At 47.2% G+C, this 16,918-nt stretch overlaps 1 protein-coding gene across 1 annotated transcript in view; it reads left to right on the plus strand.

The window, feature by feature from the left end:
* Window positions 1-2,577: 2,577 nt before the first annotated feature.
* The window catches only part of LOC306709624 (insulin-like growth factor 1 receptor), a 39,873-nt gene continuing 25,532 nt past the window's right edge, over window positions 2,578-16,918 (plus strand). The window contains exons 1-2 of the mRNA XM_079177848.1: window positions 2,578-3,022; window positions 9,406-9,972. Coding sequence (XP_079033974.1) covers window positions 2,932-3,022; window positions 9,406-9,972 — 658 coding nt within the window. The 5' untranslated portion in view covers window positions 2,578-2,931. The remainder of the gene's footprint in view (window positions 3,023-9,405; window positions 9,973-16,918) is intronic.

The raw sequence follows: 16,918 nt of genomic DNA on the forward strand, positions 1-16,918 counted from the left end.
ATTTTTCATCATTAGTGCAGCGAAGCCACCCGGGCTGTTGTCTGCATATCATCTATTATTTCCCCTCTAAATTCCCTTCCTCCTGCATGAGCACAGTGGAAAACAAACAGACGCTCATTAGCATGTGTGACCCGTTGGTGGTAAACAGGCTTATTTCCACATGAGTGCAGTGCGAGAATGGACTCCACCGGGACAGTCGAGGTAGGTGGGCCCGCCGGCTGCCTTCATGGGGACTTTAATGGGGACTTAACAAATGCAAGTGGACAGGCACAACATTCTCTGGCACAGGGAGGTCATGTTGGTACAGTGAGCACTTGTTAGAGGGTGACTCACTGTATGCTGGACTCTTGGGTGGCCACCGATATTCACTTCAGTTTTAATGTGCATTTCTTTTTGTCTCCCTCCATTCAGTGCTAATTGTTGGATTGTGACGGATGCCGAGTGCTGTCTGCCAGAGCTGAGGTAATGCGCGGCGTTCGAATAATGCCTCTGTGCTCCTGCTCTGCTCTGTGATGAAAGCGGCCTGTATTTACGGGGATAATCAAAACTGTAAGGGGCTCTTCTGTGGGCGGTTCTTGTTTACCGTCTGCTTCTCTCACAGCACCGTAAGCTGCTGGTCCGTGGCCTCGGACCTCAGAAGAGCCTTGCAACCGTACCTGTCCGCGTCTCAAACAAAGTGTGATGAGGTGAGTTGTTTTAAATTCCTGACAAACGACTGAGGTAACTGTCTCCCTTTATATTTAGCTTGCAAGGCTACAGTATGGTATTATTTTGCCTCTCAGTTTTGCGGATGTTTTTGGTGCTCAATAGGCCATGCAAGGCCAAGGTTAACAGTTGAAATCCCAGTTTAGCTCAATGGCTCAGCACTGTCAGGGTTGTTGGATCTATAGCCACCGTGACCTCCCATGATAACAACATGCGCAAAGACAAAAATAATAAATAGTTTAAACCATGCCTTCAAGAAAGAATACATTCATATTTTCATAGTTTGCTTCAGCAAATTAGAGCTTTTACCCCTCCCTCTTATTTGACTGCAGATTTGAAGCTTGCAGTTGTGTCCACTTCCCTCAAGATGGCAGCATTTTGGTGTCTTTTCAGGGGAAACCCAGCGCCGAATGTTTTTGCATGCTACCAAGCAAGCTCCAAAAGCCATGACTACGTGATGAATTCTTTGATATAATACGACAAGGCCTGCGGCTTAAGATCAACGCAATTTTTTGATAGTAAATTAGAATATAATATGATTTATATAATATGATTTATATTCTAGTCAATTAAGCAAAGTAAATCCTATAATGTAATATAATAATGTAAAAACAACCATGCCCACATATTATTGTATTGTCTGTGTAACAATAAGACAGCTATAATAACACACGCACTCAAAAGCAATATGTGAATATCAAGACGCGAGTGATATTTGCACGTGAATTCGATGAATGACAGGCTTATAACATCGCAGATATAAAGACACAGCTGTGACTGTGGAATTAAGAGTGTAATTACAGGTGGCGCAGACAGACACGATCTTTGTATAGGCAGCCCTCCGCTGCTGCGTGTTTGTGAGCAGCAAAACAACCCCGATCCTGGATCTACATCCCGGATTTCCTTCGCGCCGCGTCGTAAACGGAGTCGCTACGGCGGCGACCAGAGAGGAGAAGATAAAGTCTGAAGTCTCACTCTGTGCACCTTTTCGATCTGTCACGGCGAGGTGGACTTTTAAGAAGCAGCGCGAAAATTAACGCATTCGGCGAATAGGAAAAAGTATGTTTGTTGGGCTACTCGTAGATTAGTAACGGTCTACATTATAAATACCGCCTCGTTGTCTGGTGTGAATGTACATGGAAAGTTGGTGTAGTGCAGTGGTCCTTGTGGAAATGTGCAAATGATAATGAAAAGCAATGCCATGTGGCGTCCTCTAGTTAATATCGATATTAATATCGTTAAAAGACACAAAGGTAAAAACTGACTTCTTGTGAGTACCAGACCAGTCACTATGGTAACTGCGCTCCTACAGTCGCCAAACTGCAGTAAGAGCGACGCCCACCTCCACAGACTGGAAGGAGTGATTCATCTTTAGCAACAGAGACGATCTCTGCGCAGAGCTCTGTGTTTACAGCGAACACGACAGACTGCAGGCTGGTCGAAGGAGACTGTGTATGTACCTGTACATTAATCTGTCTCAGGACGCTACCCACGCAGCTATCTATCGACGGAGGGCATCGTATAACCACAGTACCTCACCCGAGCAGTAAAGTCAAATGATCCATTTTCCCGCTGATATGAAGGTGAATTACTCCGACCACAACAACGCGGTGCGTGTGTGCATGATGAGCGGCTGAGGAGGAGGAGAAGGAGGCTGCGGTCTGAAACTAGATTGTATCCTGGATATTTCGAAAGATACGTCGTGTCGTTCACACAAGGAGGCTGGCGCATCAATGTAACATGTTACTGTACGCCATAGACGGTCTCTTTCCATCCCAATTTTAGGGGAGACGGGTTTGACTCGTTTTCTGCCTCCCGAGGAATCATCCAGCAGCGGGACGTTGAACGGTTTTCCTGCAGATATAGAGCGTGGAGATGCGGATTACAGAGGAATCCCCGCCGCCCGTTTAACTGCATTGGGTTCACTGTACACAGTGCGGTGTTGTTTTGGGCGGGAATAAAAAACGAACTATGAATACGTATTTTATAGTCAGAGGATTAAATCGGTGATTTTGGACTACCCGTTAGGAGACGTGAGGAGGCTAACCCGCTAGCCTGTTGGTAGTAGCTATTAGCTCCATTAGCCGGCTAACTGCTACAAAGGTACTGGCTGGAGATTTTTTTTTAAATAAGAAGCGTTTTAATAATTCTGAGCCGGTTTTGCCCACGTTTCCTCCCCCTCAACATATTTATTTGCAGGATTTGGAAGGATCTACTCATCCAGGAATGAGGTCTCGAACGGAAAGGAGCCGCGTGACCTTGTTTTGGGGTCTGATGCTGGGTCTGTCGTCCTGCCTCCGGCCCGCCACCGCAGAGAGTAAGTAATGCTACTACACTCACACGCACACACACACACACCCCCACACACACACACGGGGAAACGTTGCTCTTTCCATGCCCCGTTGCTGCTCAAATATGGGGAAGTAAGGTTAGCTTTCGTTACGGGAGTATACACCGTATTTATAGTCCAACATTGTAAATATAAATTGTACAGAAAACATTGCTGTCTCTTACATTTCGGCATTTATGGTGAAACACATTTAGAAAGATGAGTACTGTAGATAGAGAAGAAATAATGCTTTACATCACAATGTAGTGACGCGACTATGGGTTAATAAGAGATTTTAATTAGCATTAAGTCTACTGCAGGAACAGTTCGTGTTTACATAGTATAATACTATATGCGCATGTAACTATAGTTTGATTCTAGTGGAAAAAAGCATTTTAATATATGTGCAAAGACGTGTATTTATTCTGTGATATAGACTGTAGGAAGTCTGGTTGTAATATTGTAACATTACCATGACTCAGCCAACCGACAAAATCAGTCAAGTTTTATTTATATATAAAAATATGTGTGTGTATATATATATATAATATATACTGATAGTTTGGGGCATTATTTTGTGTGTAGGTGTTCTTTCCAAAAGGGTTTTAATTTAATACTAATAACTTAATACTCCCAGTCTTTTACTCTACTTTACTAAACCAACTCGGGGACACCTTGACCGTGGAAATATTCCCATGAATTCCATGATGCTGCAACATCCTCCCATCAGCCAAATGATGTTAACCACAAGGCCGAGGTCAGAGATTTTAGCTACGCAATAATCCGTTGAAGTAGACCTTCAGTACTTCTTTGACTGAAACTTTGCTTTGAGGTGGTCTTTTATTGTAGCTCACAACTTCTTCTCAGCATGTAAACCCTCAAATCCAACAAATTTAAAGCTTCTACATCAAAATGTCTTCTTATTTTGAGATCAGAATTTTTTTCCCACGTTTCCAGTTAAACCGTAAACTAGGCTTCCCTGATTCATCCCATTTATCGTGATATGTCAGGGAGGGGTGAATGTTAAGGGTGGAGGGGGTTGAACCAGGGTCTGGGTTTTAAAATAGAACAAGCCGAGGCACACTTGCACGCAACACAGACTAAGTTCTGTTGATTGGAAAGAGTGAGGAGCTTGTGAACTGTGTGTCATGGGGTTTACTGTCGTCGTCTCCCCCCCCAGTGGTTACAGGACAAACCTGGGAAAGAGCAGATCTCCCAAACTTTGTGTGTGTGTGTGTGTGTGTGTGTGTGTGTGTGTGTGTGTGTGTGTGTGTGTGTGTGTGTGTGTGTGTGTGTGTGTGTGTGTGTGTGTGTGTGTGTGTGTGTGTGTGTGTGTGTGTGTGTCTGTGTGTGTCTGTGTGTGTGTGTCTAACGGTTCCTTGTGTGGCTCAAGCATTCCCGCTGGTTTGCTGTATCAGCTGGGACTAAAGGGTCCGGGTAAACCGGGGTCAGCTCCGTTGCTGCAGACGAGCCCTTTTTCAGAGGAACCAAGCGAGTTTTATCTGTCATGGGGGATTTCTTTTTCTTCTCACCTTGCCTCTCATGTGGAAATGTATTTCTGTATTTGCTCCCCCCCCCCCTCAATACTAGTGGCAGTGTATGAAGCGCCAGCTCAGAGGGGCGAATTGCTTCCTATTTTTTCGGCCTTATTGGATTTCTCGTGGATTTCCTCTGATTGTCTCGGTGCTGCAGCCAGTTGGGGGAGGAAAAGCAAATATGTGATCTGGAGGCTCATCGAAAGCTGCAGAGATAGGCCTGTGTACTCAGCTGTTTAGAAATGTGTCAGTGTGAGAGGAGAGGGGGAGTTATTAAGCCGCTACACCTGCCAGCAGTATTCTCACTGAGCGCAAGGTGTAAACTTTTGATCAGACGCACGAGCGTGGTCTAGGAGCAGTATCCCATGAAAGGGGGGGGCAGCATGCTGGCGTTGGCCAGCGTCCCCCGGCCACGGTGACGTGATGCCGCCAGTCGGCGCATCGTCGTCTCACAGGCCCGGGTGTTTGGGATTGTATTATCAGGTATGCAGCTCGCTGAAGGCTGCTGACAGTGTGCACTGACAAGTAGATTATAGCGAAAGACATAAAGGGCATACCAGCACACGGCCTGCCTGCCTTGAATCACACCAGAGGCATTTCATAACGGCTCACCAGAGGCTGAAGAAGACTCAACGCTCTCAGCAGTTTTGGTCAAAAATGCCGACAGCTCTCTGTTTTTTATGCGAGAACCGAATTATCCCCAATTAAAAAGCTGAATGCAAAGAAAGGCGGTACGGCTTTATCACGATTGAGCCGAGCTTTGGCACAAGCCACAGCTCTGAAACTCATGTCACAAGCGATGTTTGAAAGAGGTCGACCGTAGGAAAGTTTGAACACTGGGGTGAAATATATATATATTTTTTTTTACACAAACGGTCCCAACTTCTTTTTGTATTTCTTCAGTGAAGAGATCTGCGTCTTTTTGCCCTTTTTTTGTTGCTGCTGTAGGTGTTTACATATATGTTCTTGGAAGCGTAGCGGTTGGAGCAAAGCGGCAGATGTTTGAGGTGGCATTGAACTGGATGATATGTGTAATGTAAGGATGCCACTTTGTCTTTGCTCTTTGGGTTTTCAGATCTCTAAGCAAACCAGGGCTAAAATGTAGCGCTGACAGTAAGGAGTTTTAATTTGAAAGTGTACTAACTACTGTATACCTTGTGTTCTGATCCAGTAATAAATTACTACTGATTGTTAAAGCTAAAATCGAATATAAAATGGTGATAGGTGTGTGTAGCTGGTAAGTTATAGACCTGTTTTCAATACCGTGATATGTCATGTTGTGCTTCAAACCGCGTTAAGTGGTTTAGGAAAACGCGTTCATTGCCAGCAGAAAGGTTCAGAGTGTTCTTTTGGAAATTAAACATTATTCCACTTCAGTAACAGTGTAGTTTCTGAAGAAACGGCACATATGCTTTGGGGAACTACAGATTTTGGTATCAGCAATACTGTTTTATAGTATTCTGCATTGAGACCTTTCCTGGTCTTCACATCAGTTTGAACGGTACTGTTTGACTTGTCGTTCTGCTCTTTGTAAGGACCAGTGTGTCGCATTTAGGGGGATCTATCGGCAGAAAAGTGCATTTTTTTTTTTAGTAGATAATCACCTGAAAATAAGAATAGTTGCTTAGAATGAGCCCTTGTTATTTCTACAGTAGCCCAGGATGGACAAACCAAACATTGGCTTTAGATAGGAGCATCCACGTTGGCCACCGTAGTTCTACCCGCTTGGCACTCGGGAGAAGGTTCAGTTGGTTGCACTCTGCAACCACACTGCTAGATGTAGCCAAATCCTACATACTGCAGCTTTGCTTAAATAGGAATGCATAAAGCATACTTGATCGTCTACTTTTTATAAAAAAAAGAATGTTGCAGGATTGAGTCCTAAAACCCGGAAATTAGGGAAAAAAAAACCTTGGCTTTTTGGTGTTAACTTTCAGGGTTGGCCTACAAAAATACCTCTTCCTTGCAGGGATCCCTGAAACTTATTTTCTTCGATTATAAAGTGATGCGACAGCCCTGCTGTGTGACATCTATTGTGGGAACTTGTATAGCCGTTGGCCCATTGCTCTAGCTCCAGGTTTTGCCTTAAGGAAAAAAAGATGTATATATTTACACTAATTAAACCTGCAACACAAACCCTAATGTTTAATTTAAAAAATGTAGTAATTAAGAAAGCAATGAATTGTTTTCTTGTCATGCATTGTTTCTCCCAAACCTCTCTGCGTCACCTTCATGCAGTAAAACTTTATAGACCAGCATTAACGTAGTGGTGTGACTACCTGTGAGCTGCTCGGCGTGAGTTTTCCATGACTCACTTCCCACCAGCTTTTGAAGTCTGAATCCTCACAGTGATGTGCGATAATGGCCTCCATGTTTCTGTGGGTGCTGCTGGGGCTTCAGGCCAAGTATTGTTTAGAGCACAGCACACAGGTGGCAGTACAAGTGGGAAAGACAAACACTCTCACATCTATCATCACCGACGTGCCCTACCAAACGTTTCCTAATGCGGGTTCGGATTCAGAGCAGTACCTTCTTTTTTTTATTCTTTGCTTTGTTCTTCTTTTGTTTCAAAGTATTTCTTCGTCTAAATAGAATCTTGGCCGTCTCACTAAATAACAAAGTACTGCTCATGTGGCTAAAAACAAATGTAAACAAATCTATTTTACCCTGAACATGAAATTGCATAAATACATGTTTTTACAATTTGTTCACATCAAAGAGCAGACAACTGTCCTTTGTTGTCCGTCCTTTGATCAAAAGCCCAGACATATTCACTTCTGCAGTAAATTAATCAATTCACTAGATCACAGTGTGTGCATATAGTCTGCTACAGGCGGATACATTTCCAGGAGGGGGCTCCACAATGCACCATGTGGGCGGCGTGGTTCTAAGGATGGTAAAGCCGGTCTATTGGTTGGTCCACAGCTTTAGTCCAGACTGATATATCAAAACAACTATCGGATAGATTTCCATCTTTCACGGACATTCATGGCCCCCAGAGGATAAATGCTACGGACATTAGTGATCCTCTGACTTTTCCTCAATGGCAAACACGTGGTTGACATCTGAGTGAAATGGCTTTCTAACTACTGGATAGGTCGTCGTGAAATTTAGGGTTAGTTTATGTTCTCAATAACTAGTTTAAGTCTTTTTCAATACAGCATGATGTCCAGTTAGGGAATTACGGTACCATTTAGAGTAAAATAGACCATAAAGCAGGGTACGCTTCAGGGCGTGGCCACTTTGCAGTTGCTACCACGGCGTTATTCGGTCTGGGAGATGTCGGTGCTTCGTCTTGCAACTTTAACCCTTTCACATCGGGTTTTCGGTTCATCAAAGTTAATTGTAACTTTTTGACCACCTAAAAAGGTCTTATTTAGCGTTCGGGTGTACTTAACTCCACCCTATCGTGTCACTTCTTGTTTCAAAAACCAAGATGGTGACAGCCAAAATCAAAAATGGCGACAGGCAAAAACGTCCGTCCGCAAGCCAATGGGGGACGTCACTGTGACTACGTCCACTTCTTATACAGGACTGTCTCAGAAAATTAGAATATTGTGATAATCCCCATACGTGTCATTTAGTTTACTGAACCAAGCTGAGTGTTTTTCAAGGCTCAGGAAACCCTTGCAGGTGTTTCGAGTTAATTAGACGATTCAAGTGATTAGTTGAATACCCTACTAGTATACTTTTTCATGATATTCTAATATTTAGAGATAGGATATTTGAGTTTTCTTAAGCTGTAAGCCATAATCAGCAATATTAAAAGAATAAAAGGCTTGCAATATTTCAGTTGATTTGTAATGAATCCAGAATGCATGACATTTTTGTTTTTTTAATTGCATTACACAAAATAAAGAACTTTATCACAATATTCTAATTTTCTGAGACAGTCCTGTATACCTAAAAAATAAACTGCAAAACTAATGACATTCCCCTCTGCTGTACTCCAGCTGGTTTAGTGCTAATATGCGAATATTTGCATGCTAACAAGCTAAAAAGATGGTGAACGTGGTACATATAATGCCAATTTTAGTGTAGTGACTGACGTGGTTTGTAGCACAAAGCACCACTGAGTTGTTTCCCCGGGTGTGGACTCTTGTTTCATGATTTACTTGCGAAACGCCGCTGGGATTCAGATTATCCTTCGTTCAACAAGTTGTTGTGTATACTGTATTTGAACAAACTAGAGTGTGTACATTTCTCTCAATGGATGTCTTTGATAGTGGAATAGTTTGTATGCCTTTTGATGTCATTGTGCTATCAAAGCTCGACAAAAGCGGAGCGGCGTGAAGCCAAAAACCGGGGTCATACAAAGTGGACACAAAAGCAACAACAATGTAAACTTGATTGCGCTGTTTACCTGAGCTTGAATAGAACCTGACTCGCGTATTTACTTTGTCACGCTATGTTAAGATGGCATTGAGAATGAGAACTGCCAGGCAAACATGTTGTGTCAACAACCGCGCAGCTCAAGTGTACCGTCAATATTTAGAAAATGCACAAACAAGCATCTCTTCATAAATATCACCAGTTCAGAAATTTGAGAACATTGTTTTGTTAATTGCTCTGTTTAACAGCCTTTTATTGCATAGAGTGTGTAAATAAATGATGAAATATCCAGATAATTTGAAAGAATATGTTCTCGGGTAATTGTTTTGCCTTTGATGTAGCCAAGACTTTATATTGTGATGATGAAACTGTTTTGATCCCGGTGGAGAGCCTCAAATGAAAGCAAAGAAATTAATAATAATAGAGCAAATGAGGTTTACGTCACTGTTGAGTTTGATGGATTGCGGCCCCGTTCATCCTCTGCTTTTTGTCTCCCCCCTGCAGTCTGCGGTCCCAGCATCGACATCGGGAATGACATCAGCGAATTCAGGCGCCTGGAGAACTGCACGGTGGTGGAGGGCTACCTGCAGATCCTCCTCATCGGCGACAAGAACAACAACAACGTCCACCAGGACGTCTTCCGCTCGCTCAGCTTCCCCAAGCTGACCATGATCACCGACTACCTGCTGCTATTCCGCGTGTCTGGCCTGGACAGCCTGAGCACGCTCTTCCCCAACCTCGCCGTCATACGCGGGCGGAACCTCTTCTACAACTATGCGCTGGTCGTCTTCGAGATGACCAGCCTGAAGGACATCGGCCTGTACAACCTGAGGAACATCACCCGCGGCGCCATCCGCATCGAGAAGAACCCTGAGCTCTGCTACCTGGACTCCATCGACTGGTCGCTCATCCTGGATGCCGAGTTCAACAATTACATCGCCGGGAACAAGCAGTCCAAAGAGTGCAGCGACGTCTGCCCGGGCATCATGGAGAACAACCCCCAGTGCAGGAAGACCATGTTCAACAACAACTACAACTACCGCTGCTGGAATTCCAATTACTGCCAGAAAGGTAACACCGGCTGACACACACACAAACACACACGTGTGATTGCCGGGGCATTTTAATTGCTAATTGATCGCGCACACAGTCGAGCCTTTGGCCTGATTTGCGTGGTTGTGATTTTGGGAGTGTAATGAACGGCTCCGTAGCTACAGCTGTGGCCTGCTACCTGTCGCTTTAACTGCTCTTGCTGTTGTGTTTCGGGAAGGCAGGGGGGGGGGGGTCCTGTTGCTATGCATGATCGACTTGTCTTGCAGATCTTTGCTGTAATATATCTCGGTTGTTTATTCAGGTTGAGGAAAGATGAAGAAAGTGCTAAACGGAGGTATCGGTGGAGTCTGCGATTTAGCTCTCGGTCCATGTCTCCGTCGAGCGAGGTTTTCTGAATGTGAGCAACTACTTGCTGTCAGACGACAACCTCTGTTTACTCACATACTCAGGTGTTATTTAGGTGTTTTGTGTTGGTTCCATGCAAGTTCAATCCAGATCTGCCCACAAAAACCGAATCAAAGCGTCTAGAGTTTAATCAAACCACTCCAGGGCACGATGGGTTTGAAGCCGACCTTTTTCATTTTGTGTTTACGACTGCAGCGTTTCAGATGACTCGTTTCAGACAACGTGTTTTGGCTGACTGAATGTGTGTGTGTGTGTGTCTGGTGCCCTGCTGCAGACTCAGCATGTTGATGTTTTCGGTCTTGTGACATAGACTGGTCCTGGATGGCTTGCATGTGCGCACGCGTATAGACACACGCTGTCACTGTCGTCCAGCACAAATCCCAAGGGGGGGGGGGGGGGAGTACGTTGGAGGAAGACGTGTTGGGTGGATGGAGGGGGTGTCGGGGTGGAGGAGCAGAGCTCTGTGCCATTTATCATTTCTCACATCAGCAAGAAAACACTAGAGAGAGAGTCCACAATCAACTCTGGACTAGGGCTGCACAATTAATCGAATTTTAATCGCGATCACGATTTTGGCTGCCACAATTAATTAAATGAGCATGATCGTCTGCGATATGGACGTTTAAAATGCTCTGCTACATATGAAATCAAACGCTTCCTCAACTAACAGTCAGCCAACCACCAGGGGGAGAACGAGATGGGAGGTGTCATGCGCGCACCCTGCAGCGGCAGCCTCAAAACAAGTTCTGTCTGCAGTCGACTCCGGTATCAGTAGAAGAGTAGAGAGACAACAGAACAGAGAGCTGACGGTCACGGGTGTCGTGTGAAAGTAAATCAAATGTCAGGAGCAAGACACGGTTCTTCAGGTGAATAAGAACCGTATAAGTTTTGTTTTGATGCAAAGACGTGTACATTAGCTGGAATGTAGCACAACATGGAAGTGAAGGCAGTGCTCTGTTGATTTAATTTTGGGTAAAAGGTGTTGATACTATTTTATTTATATTTTCCTTCTACGAGATGCACTGTGATAGGTGTGTACATTAGCCAGAATGTAGCACAACAATGGAAGTGGAAGCAGTGTTCTTGTTCATTTAAACGTAAAAGTGCAATAAAAAGATGTCCCTAAAATTAATGAATAATCGTGATTTCAATACTGATCAAAATAATCGTGATTAGGATTTTGGCCATAATCGTGCAGCCCTACTCTGGACCTTCTCTTCTTCTATTTGTAAAAGCAGCAAAAAACACTGTAGAATTACTAATTACTATTAGTTACATGTTAATGTCCTGCATTCACAAACATACTTAGGTAAAGGTATTAGCATAAAAATATGCTCATTATGCCTGATGGCCCACTAGTTACTACAGCAGCTACACAAATGTAAAGTACAATAATTGCCCTTAGAAATGTTAGAATAGTTGCATCAAATTAAAATACTTGTGTACCTCAAAATTGTACGTCAGTAGCAGCACTCGAGTAAACGTACCTAGTTGCATTCCACCACTGAGCGTAAGCCCTATCTAAGGTTGTGTCTTCACATGCGAGTAGGCCACCCGTCCTTCCTCTTTCCCGCCGTCCTTCCTCTATCCCGCCGACCTGCCTCTTTCCCGCCGTCCTTCCTCTATCCCGCCGTCCTGCCTCTTTCCCGCCGTCCTTCCTCTTTCCCGCCGTCCTTCCTCTTTCCCGCCGTCCTTCCTCTATCCCGCCGTCCTGCCTCTTTCCCGCCGTCCTTCCTCTATCCCGCCGTCCTGCCTCTTTCCCGCCGTCCTTCCTCTATCCCGCCGTCCTTCCTCTATCCCGCCGTCCTTCCTCTATCCCGCCGTCCTTCCTCTATCCCGCCGTCCTTCCTCTTTCCCGCCGTCCTTCCTCTATCCCGCCGTCCTTCCTCTTTCCCGCCGTCCTTCCTCTATCCCGCCGTCCTGCCTCTTTCCCGCCGACCTTCCTCTATCCCGCCTTCCTGCCTCTTTCCCGCCGTCCTTCCTCTATCCCGCCGTCCTTCCTCTATCCCGCCGTACTTCCTCTATCCCGCCGTCCTGCCTCTTTCCCGCCGTCCTTCCCGCCGTCCTTCCTCTATCCCGCCGTCCTTCCTCTTTCCCGCCGTCCTTCCTCTTTCCCGCCGTCCTTCCTCTTTCCCGCCGTCCTTCCTCTTTCCCGCCGTCCTTCCTCTATCCCGCCGTCCTGCCTCTTTCCCGCCGTCCTTCCTCTATCTCGCCGTCCTTCCTCTATCCCGCCGTCCTTCCTCTTTCCCGCCGTCCTTCCTCTTTCCCGCCGTCCTTCCTCTTTCCCGCCGTCCTTCCTCTATCCCGCCGTCCTTCCTCTTTCCCGCCGTCCTGCCTCTTTCCCGCCGTCCTTCCTCTATCCCGCCGTACTTCCTCTATCCCGCCGTCCTGCCTCTTTCCCGCCGTCCTTCCCGCCGTCCTTCCTTTATCCCGCCGTCCTTCCTCTTTCCCGCCGTCCTTCCTCTTTCCCGCCGTCCTTCCTCTTTCCCGCCGTCCTTCCTCTTTCCCGCCGTCCTTCCTCTTTCCCGCCGTCCTTCCTCTATCCCGCCGTCCTGCCTCTTTCCCGCCGTCCTTCCTCTATCTCGCCGTCCTTCCTCTATCCCGCCGTCCTTCCTCTTTCCCGCCGTCCTTCCTCTTTCCCGCCGTCCTTCCTCTTTCCCGCCGTCCTTCCTCTATCCCGCCGTCCTTCCTCTTTCCCGCCGTCCTGCCTCTTTCCCGCCGTCCTTCCTCTATCCCGCCGTCCTGCCTCTTTCCCGCCGTCCTTCCTCTTTCCCGCCGTCCTTCCTCTATCCCGCCGTCCTGCCTCTTTCCCGCCGACCTTCCTCTATCCCGCCGTCCTGCCTCTTTCCCGCCGTCCTTCCTCTATCCCGCCGTCCTTCCTCTTTCCCGCCGTCCTTCCTCTATCCCGCCGTACTTCCTCTATCCCGCCGTCCTGCCTCTTTCCCGCCGTCCTTCCCGCCGTCCTTCCTCTATCCCGCCGTCCTGCCTCTTTCCCGCCGTCCTTCCTCTTTCCCGCCGTCCTTCCTCTTTCCCGCCGTCCTTCCTCTTTCCCGCCGTCCTTCCTCTATCCCGCCGTCCTTCCTCTTTCCCGCCGTCCTGCCTCTTTCCCGCCGTCCTTCCTCTATCCCGCCGTCCTGCCTTTCCCGCCGTCCTTCCTCTTTCCCGCCGTCCTTCCTCTATCCCGCCGTCCTGCCTCTTTCCCGCCGTCCTTCCTCTATCCCGCCGTCCTTCCTCTATCCCGCCGTCCTTCCTCTTTCCCGCCGTCCTTCCTCTATCCCGCCGTCCTTCCTCTTTCCCGCCGTCCTTCCTCTATCCCGCCGTCCTTCCTCTATCCCGCCGTCCTGCCTCTTTCCCGCCGTCCTTCCTTTATCCCGCCGTCCTTCCTCTATCCCGCCGTCCTTCCTCTTTCCCGCCGTCCTTCCTCTATCTCGCCGTCCTGCCTCTTTCCCGCCGTTCTTCCTCTATCCCGCCGTCCTTCCTCTATCTCGCCGTCCTTCCTCTATCCCGCCGTCCTTCCTCTTTCCCGCCGTCCTTCCTCTATCCCGCCGTCCTTCCTCTATCCCGCCGTCCTTCCTCTATCCCGCCGTCCTTCCTCTTTCCCGCCGTCCTTCCTCTATCCCGCCGTCCTTCCTCTATCCCGCCGTCCTTCCTCTATCCCGCCGTCCTTCCTCTATCCCGCCGTCCTTCCTCTTTCCCGCCGTCCTTCCTCTATCCCGCCGTCCTTCCTCTATCCCGCCGTCCTTCCTCTTTCCCGCCGTCCTTCCTCTATCTCGCCGTCCTGCCTCTTTCCCGCCGTCCTTCCTCTATCCCGCCGTCCTTCCTCTATCCCGCCGTCCTGCCTCTTTCCCGCCGTCCTTCCTCTATCCCGCCGTCCTTCCTCTATCCCGCCGTCCTGCCTCTTTCCCGCCGTCCTTTCTCTATCCCGCCGTCCTGCCTCTTTCTTGCCGTCCTTCCTCTATCCCGCCGTCCTTCCTCTATCCCGCCGTCCTGCCTCTTTCCCACCGTCCTTCCTCTATCCCGCCGTCCTTCCTCTTTCCCGCCGTCCTGCCTCTTTCCCGCTGTCCTGCCTCTTTCCCGCCATCCTGCCACTTTCCCGCCGTCCTGCCTCTATCCCGCCGTCCTGCCTCTTTCCCACTGTCCTTCCTCTTTCCCGCCGTCCTCTTTCCCGCCGCCGCGGCAACAACTTAACGACATCCAGGCAGCTGCTTTGCTTCGACAACACAATCTAAATTGCTCACTCATGTGACCATTTGTGTCTTCCTCGAATAAGCTGCAATTCCGACATCGTCAACATTACGCGCAACTAGAACTTGGAGGTAAAAGTTCATCAGTGTATTTACATTGTGCATGATGTTATCGGACTGTTCTGATATGATAGTATTGACAGGAAGACATGTTGTCTGTATAAACAAGTCTGTGGTAAGAAGGTGAAGTGTAACAGCTCTGCTCAGAGAGTACAGGGCCATCTTTCTGTCTCCACTCTGTCGAGACTAGACCAAAACATGTTGTTTTTCAGAGGGCCGGTGCTGTGAGGGACAGGAAATAGATTTGGATATTGTTTTTTAAATCGCCAACAACTGAATGCCTTGGCTAGTAGTAATACTTCTATTACCAGTGCTAGTGCAACATCTGCTGCTTCTACTGTTTCTCTTACTACGGCCTCAACTGCTACGCCATCTGCTGCTGCTGCTGCTGCTAGCTACTATTATTACTACTACTGCTGCTTCTCCCAGGGAGATTGCCACAGTTACTTGTGATACTGCTTGGCCTTCCACTGCAGCTACTAATCCTACTCTCAACACTACTGCAAGTACTAGTGCTGGGGTCCTAATACCCAGAAATGAGTTAAGTTTAGTTTATACTCGCGTGGCAGCGCGGTGCGAGCCTCCGCAGATGGTGCTTGAGCCCACGAACCGTAAACTCAAATACATAGACTACTTTACTGCCTTCATACAAGCCCTGTTAAAAAAAAATTAAATGCATTATAAAGAACCAAAGGTTGAAAATCCTGTTAGAAATTGGTTCAGCTGCAAAATACACAATTCAAATGTAGCTTTTAAGTCCTCCGCTGTCTAAAGTATTTAAAATACGAATTGGCCGTCTTTGTCAAATCCTTGTAAAAAGTTTGAAGCTTTTACGTGTTTTGAAAAAAGGCGGTTGCTAACAAGTGGCTAAATGAGACTACGAAACGCCATCACAGCCCACTAGCCCGCTTTAACCCAGAACCCAGAACATGAATAATGACTTCACCACTCTGGACCTCATGGTTGCAGCTCGTCCTAACTAACTGGACAGATGAGACACTTTTGTGCCCGGCTGGTGTGTTTGTGCTCAGTTGGCATCGTCCTATCCCAACGCGTCGACGTGTTTTGTTCAGTCGGTTTGAGCGGACTAAAAATAGAAGAAGAGATCGACCCCGCTACAATAAGCAGCCAACCAGGGGGGGTTCCTGAGGGAGAGCGTCGGCCGGGGCAAACAGGCAAATCATTTGCTGCCGCCGCTGCCTTTTACAACGGCATTGATCTGAAACAACATGAGCACCACTGCTCCCGCTGCAGAGGCCGCATTGTTGTGCTATTTATTGGGCATTTTATTGGAGGAGTCTGGTGATGCTAAAACCAGGCTTCATTAAAAGGAGGAAGGCCGATGGCTCGAGTGGGTGAGCTGGCCGACCGAACAGTACTCATTCCGCTCAGCCGCATGCTTTACAATCCGGTGTGTTAAAGCATGATGCTGCTAGAATCAAGTCTGTTTGTGTCGGCAAACACAATAGAAGACCAAACTCTGATGTTTCTGCTGATAACGCCCCGTATCAAGCGTCAGTAATCTTATCCGGGATCTGTTGCTTTGAGTGTGTGCCTGGCTCACAGGCCTTCTGCTGTGCTGGCATGAGAGGCATCGTTGTATCCGGAGGCATTTTATTTCCAGACCCCGGTCATTCACCGGATCAATAAATGACGGAAGGGGAAAGTGTTTTCATTGAGTTACTATAAAGGGCCTTCTTTCAGCCGGAACTCATTCATAAAACTGTTACAAGGAAAAGACGGTTCAAAGCCTGTTTTCCTTCCCTGGGAAAGTGGAGTTTTTTGGAGTGTTTTTTTGTAGCCATGGGGGGGGGGGCTACATTCTCCCATGTTTACTTCCCTCATTTGTTATTTGGGGAATCTGGTTTGGGTGTTTTGTCTCGTTCATAACTCATGGGCTTCTTCTAAAGAAGAGCCATGTCCGTGCATGCTCACTCTCTTTCTCAAACACACAGAACCCGCACACACGCTCTCTCATTGAACAGCATGGGGGATGTTTTTCCGGTGCTTTGTTTGGTCTGAGATGATGAAAGCACATCATTAAAGTACAAAGTAGGTCTTCAGGGATTTACTGGAAGGATTTTTTTTTTGTCTTTTGTTAACCCCTGGCCAAAGGGATTACACATTAAACTAGAGGGATCGTCCACGGGGTTGTTGCAACATCAATTTACTGTACATGTCGGTGTTTGCTCTTTTATTTTCAAAGTGTTTAGTCAGTTTACGGCGACGTTGCCAGTCAAGATGCAAAGCAAGCG

This window comes from Pholis gunnellus, assembly GCF_910591455.1.
Source record: "Pholis gunnellus genome assembly, chromosome: 1".
Lineage (NCBI taxonomy): Eukaryota > Metazoa > Chordata > Actinopteri > Perciformes > Pholidae > Pholis > Pholis gunnellus.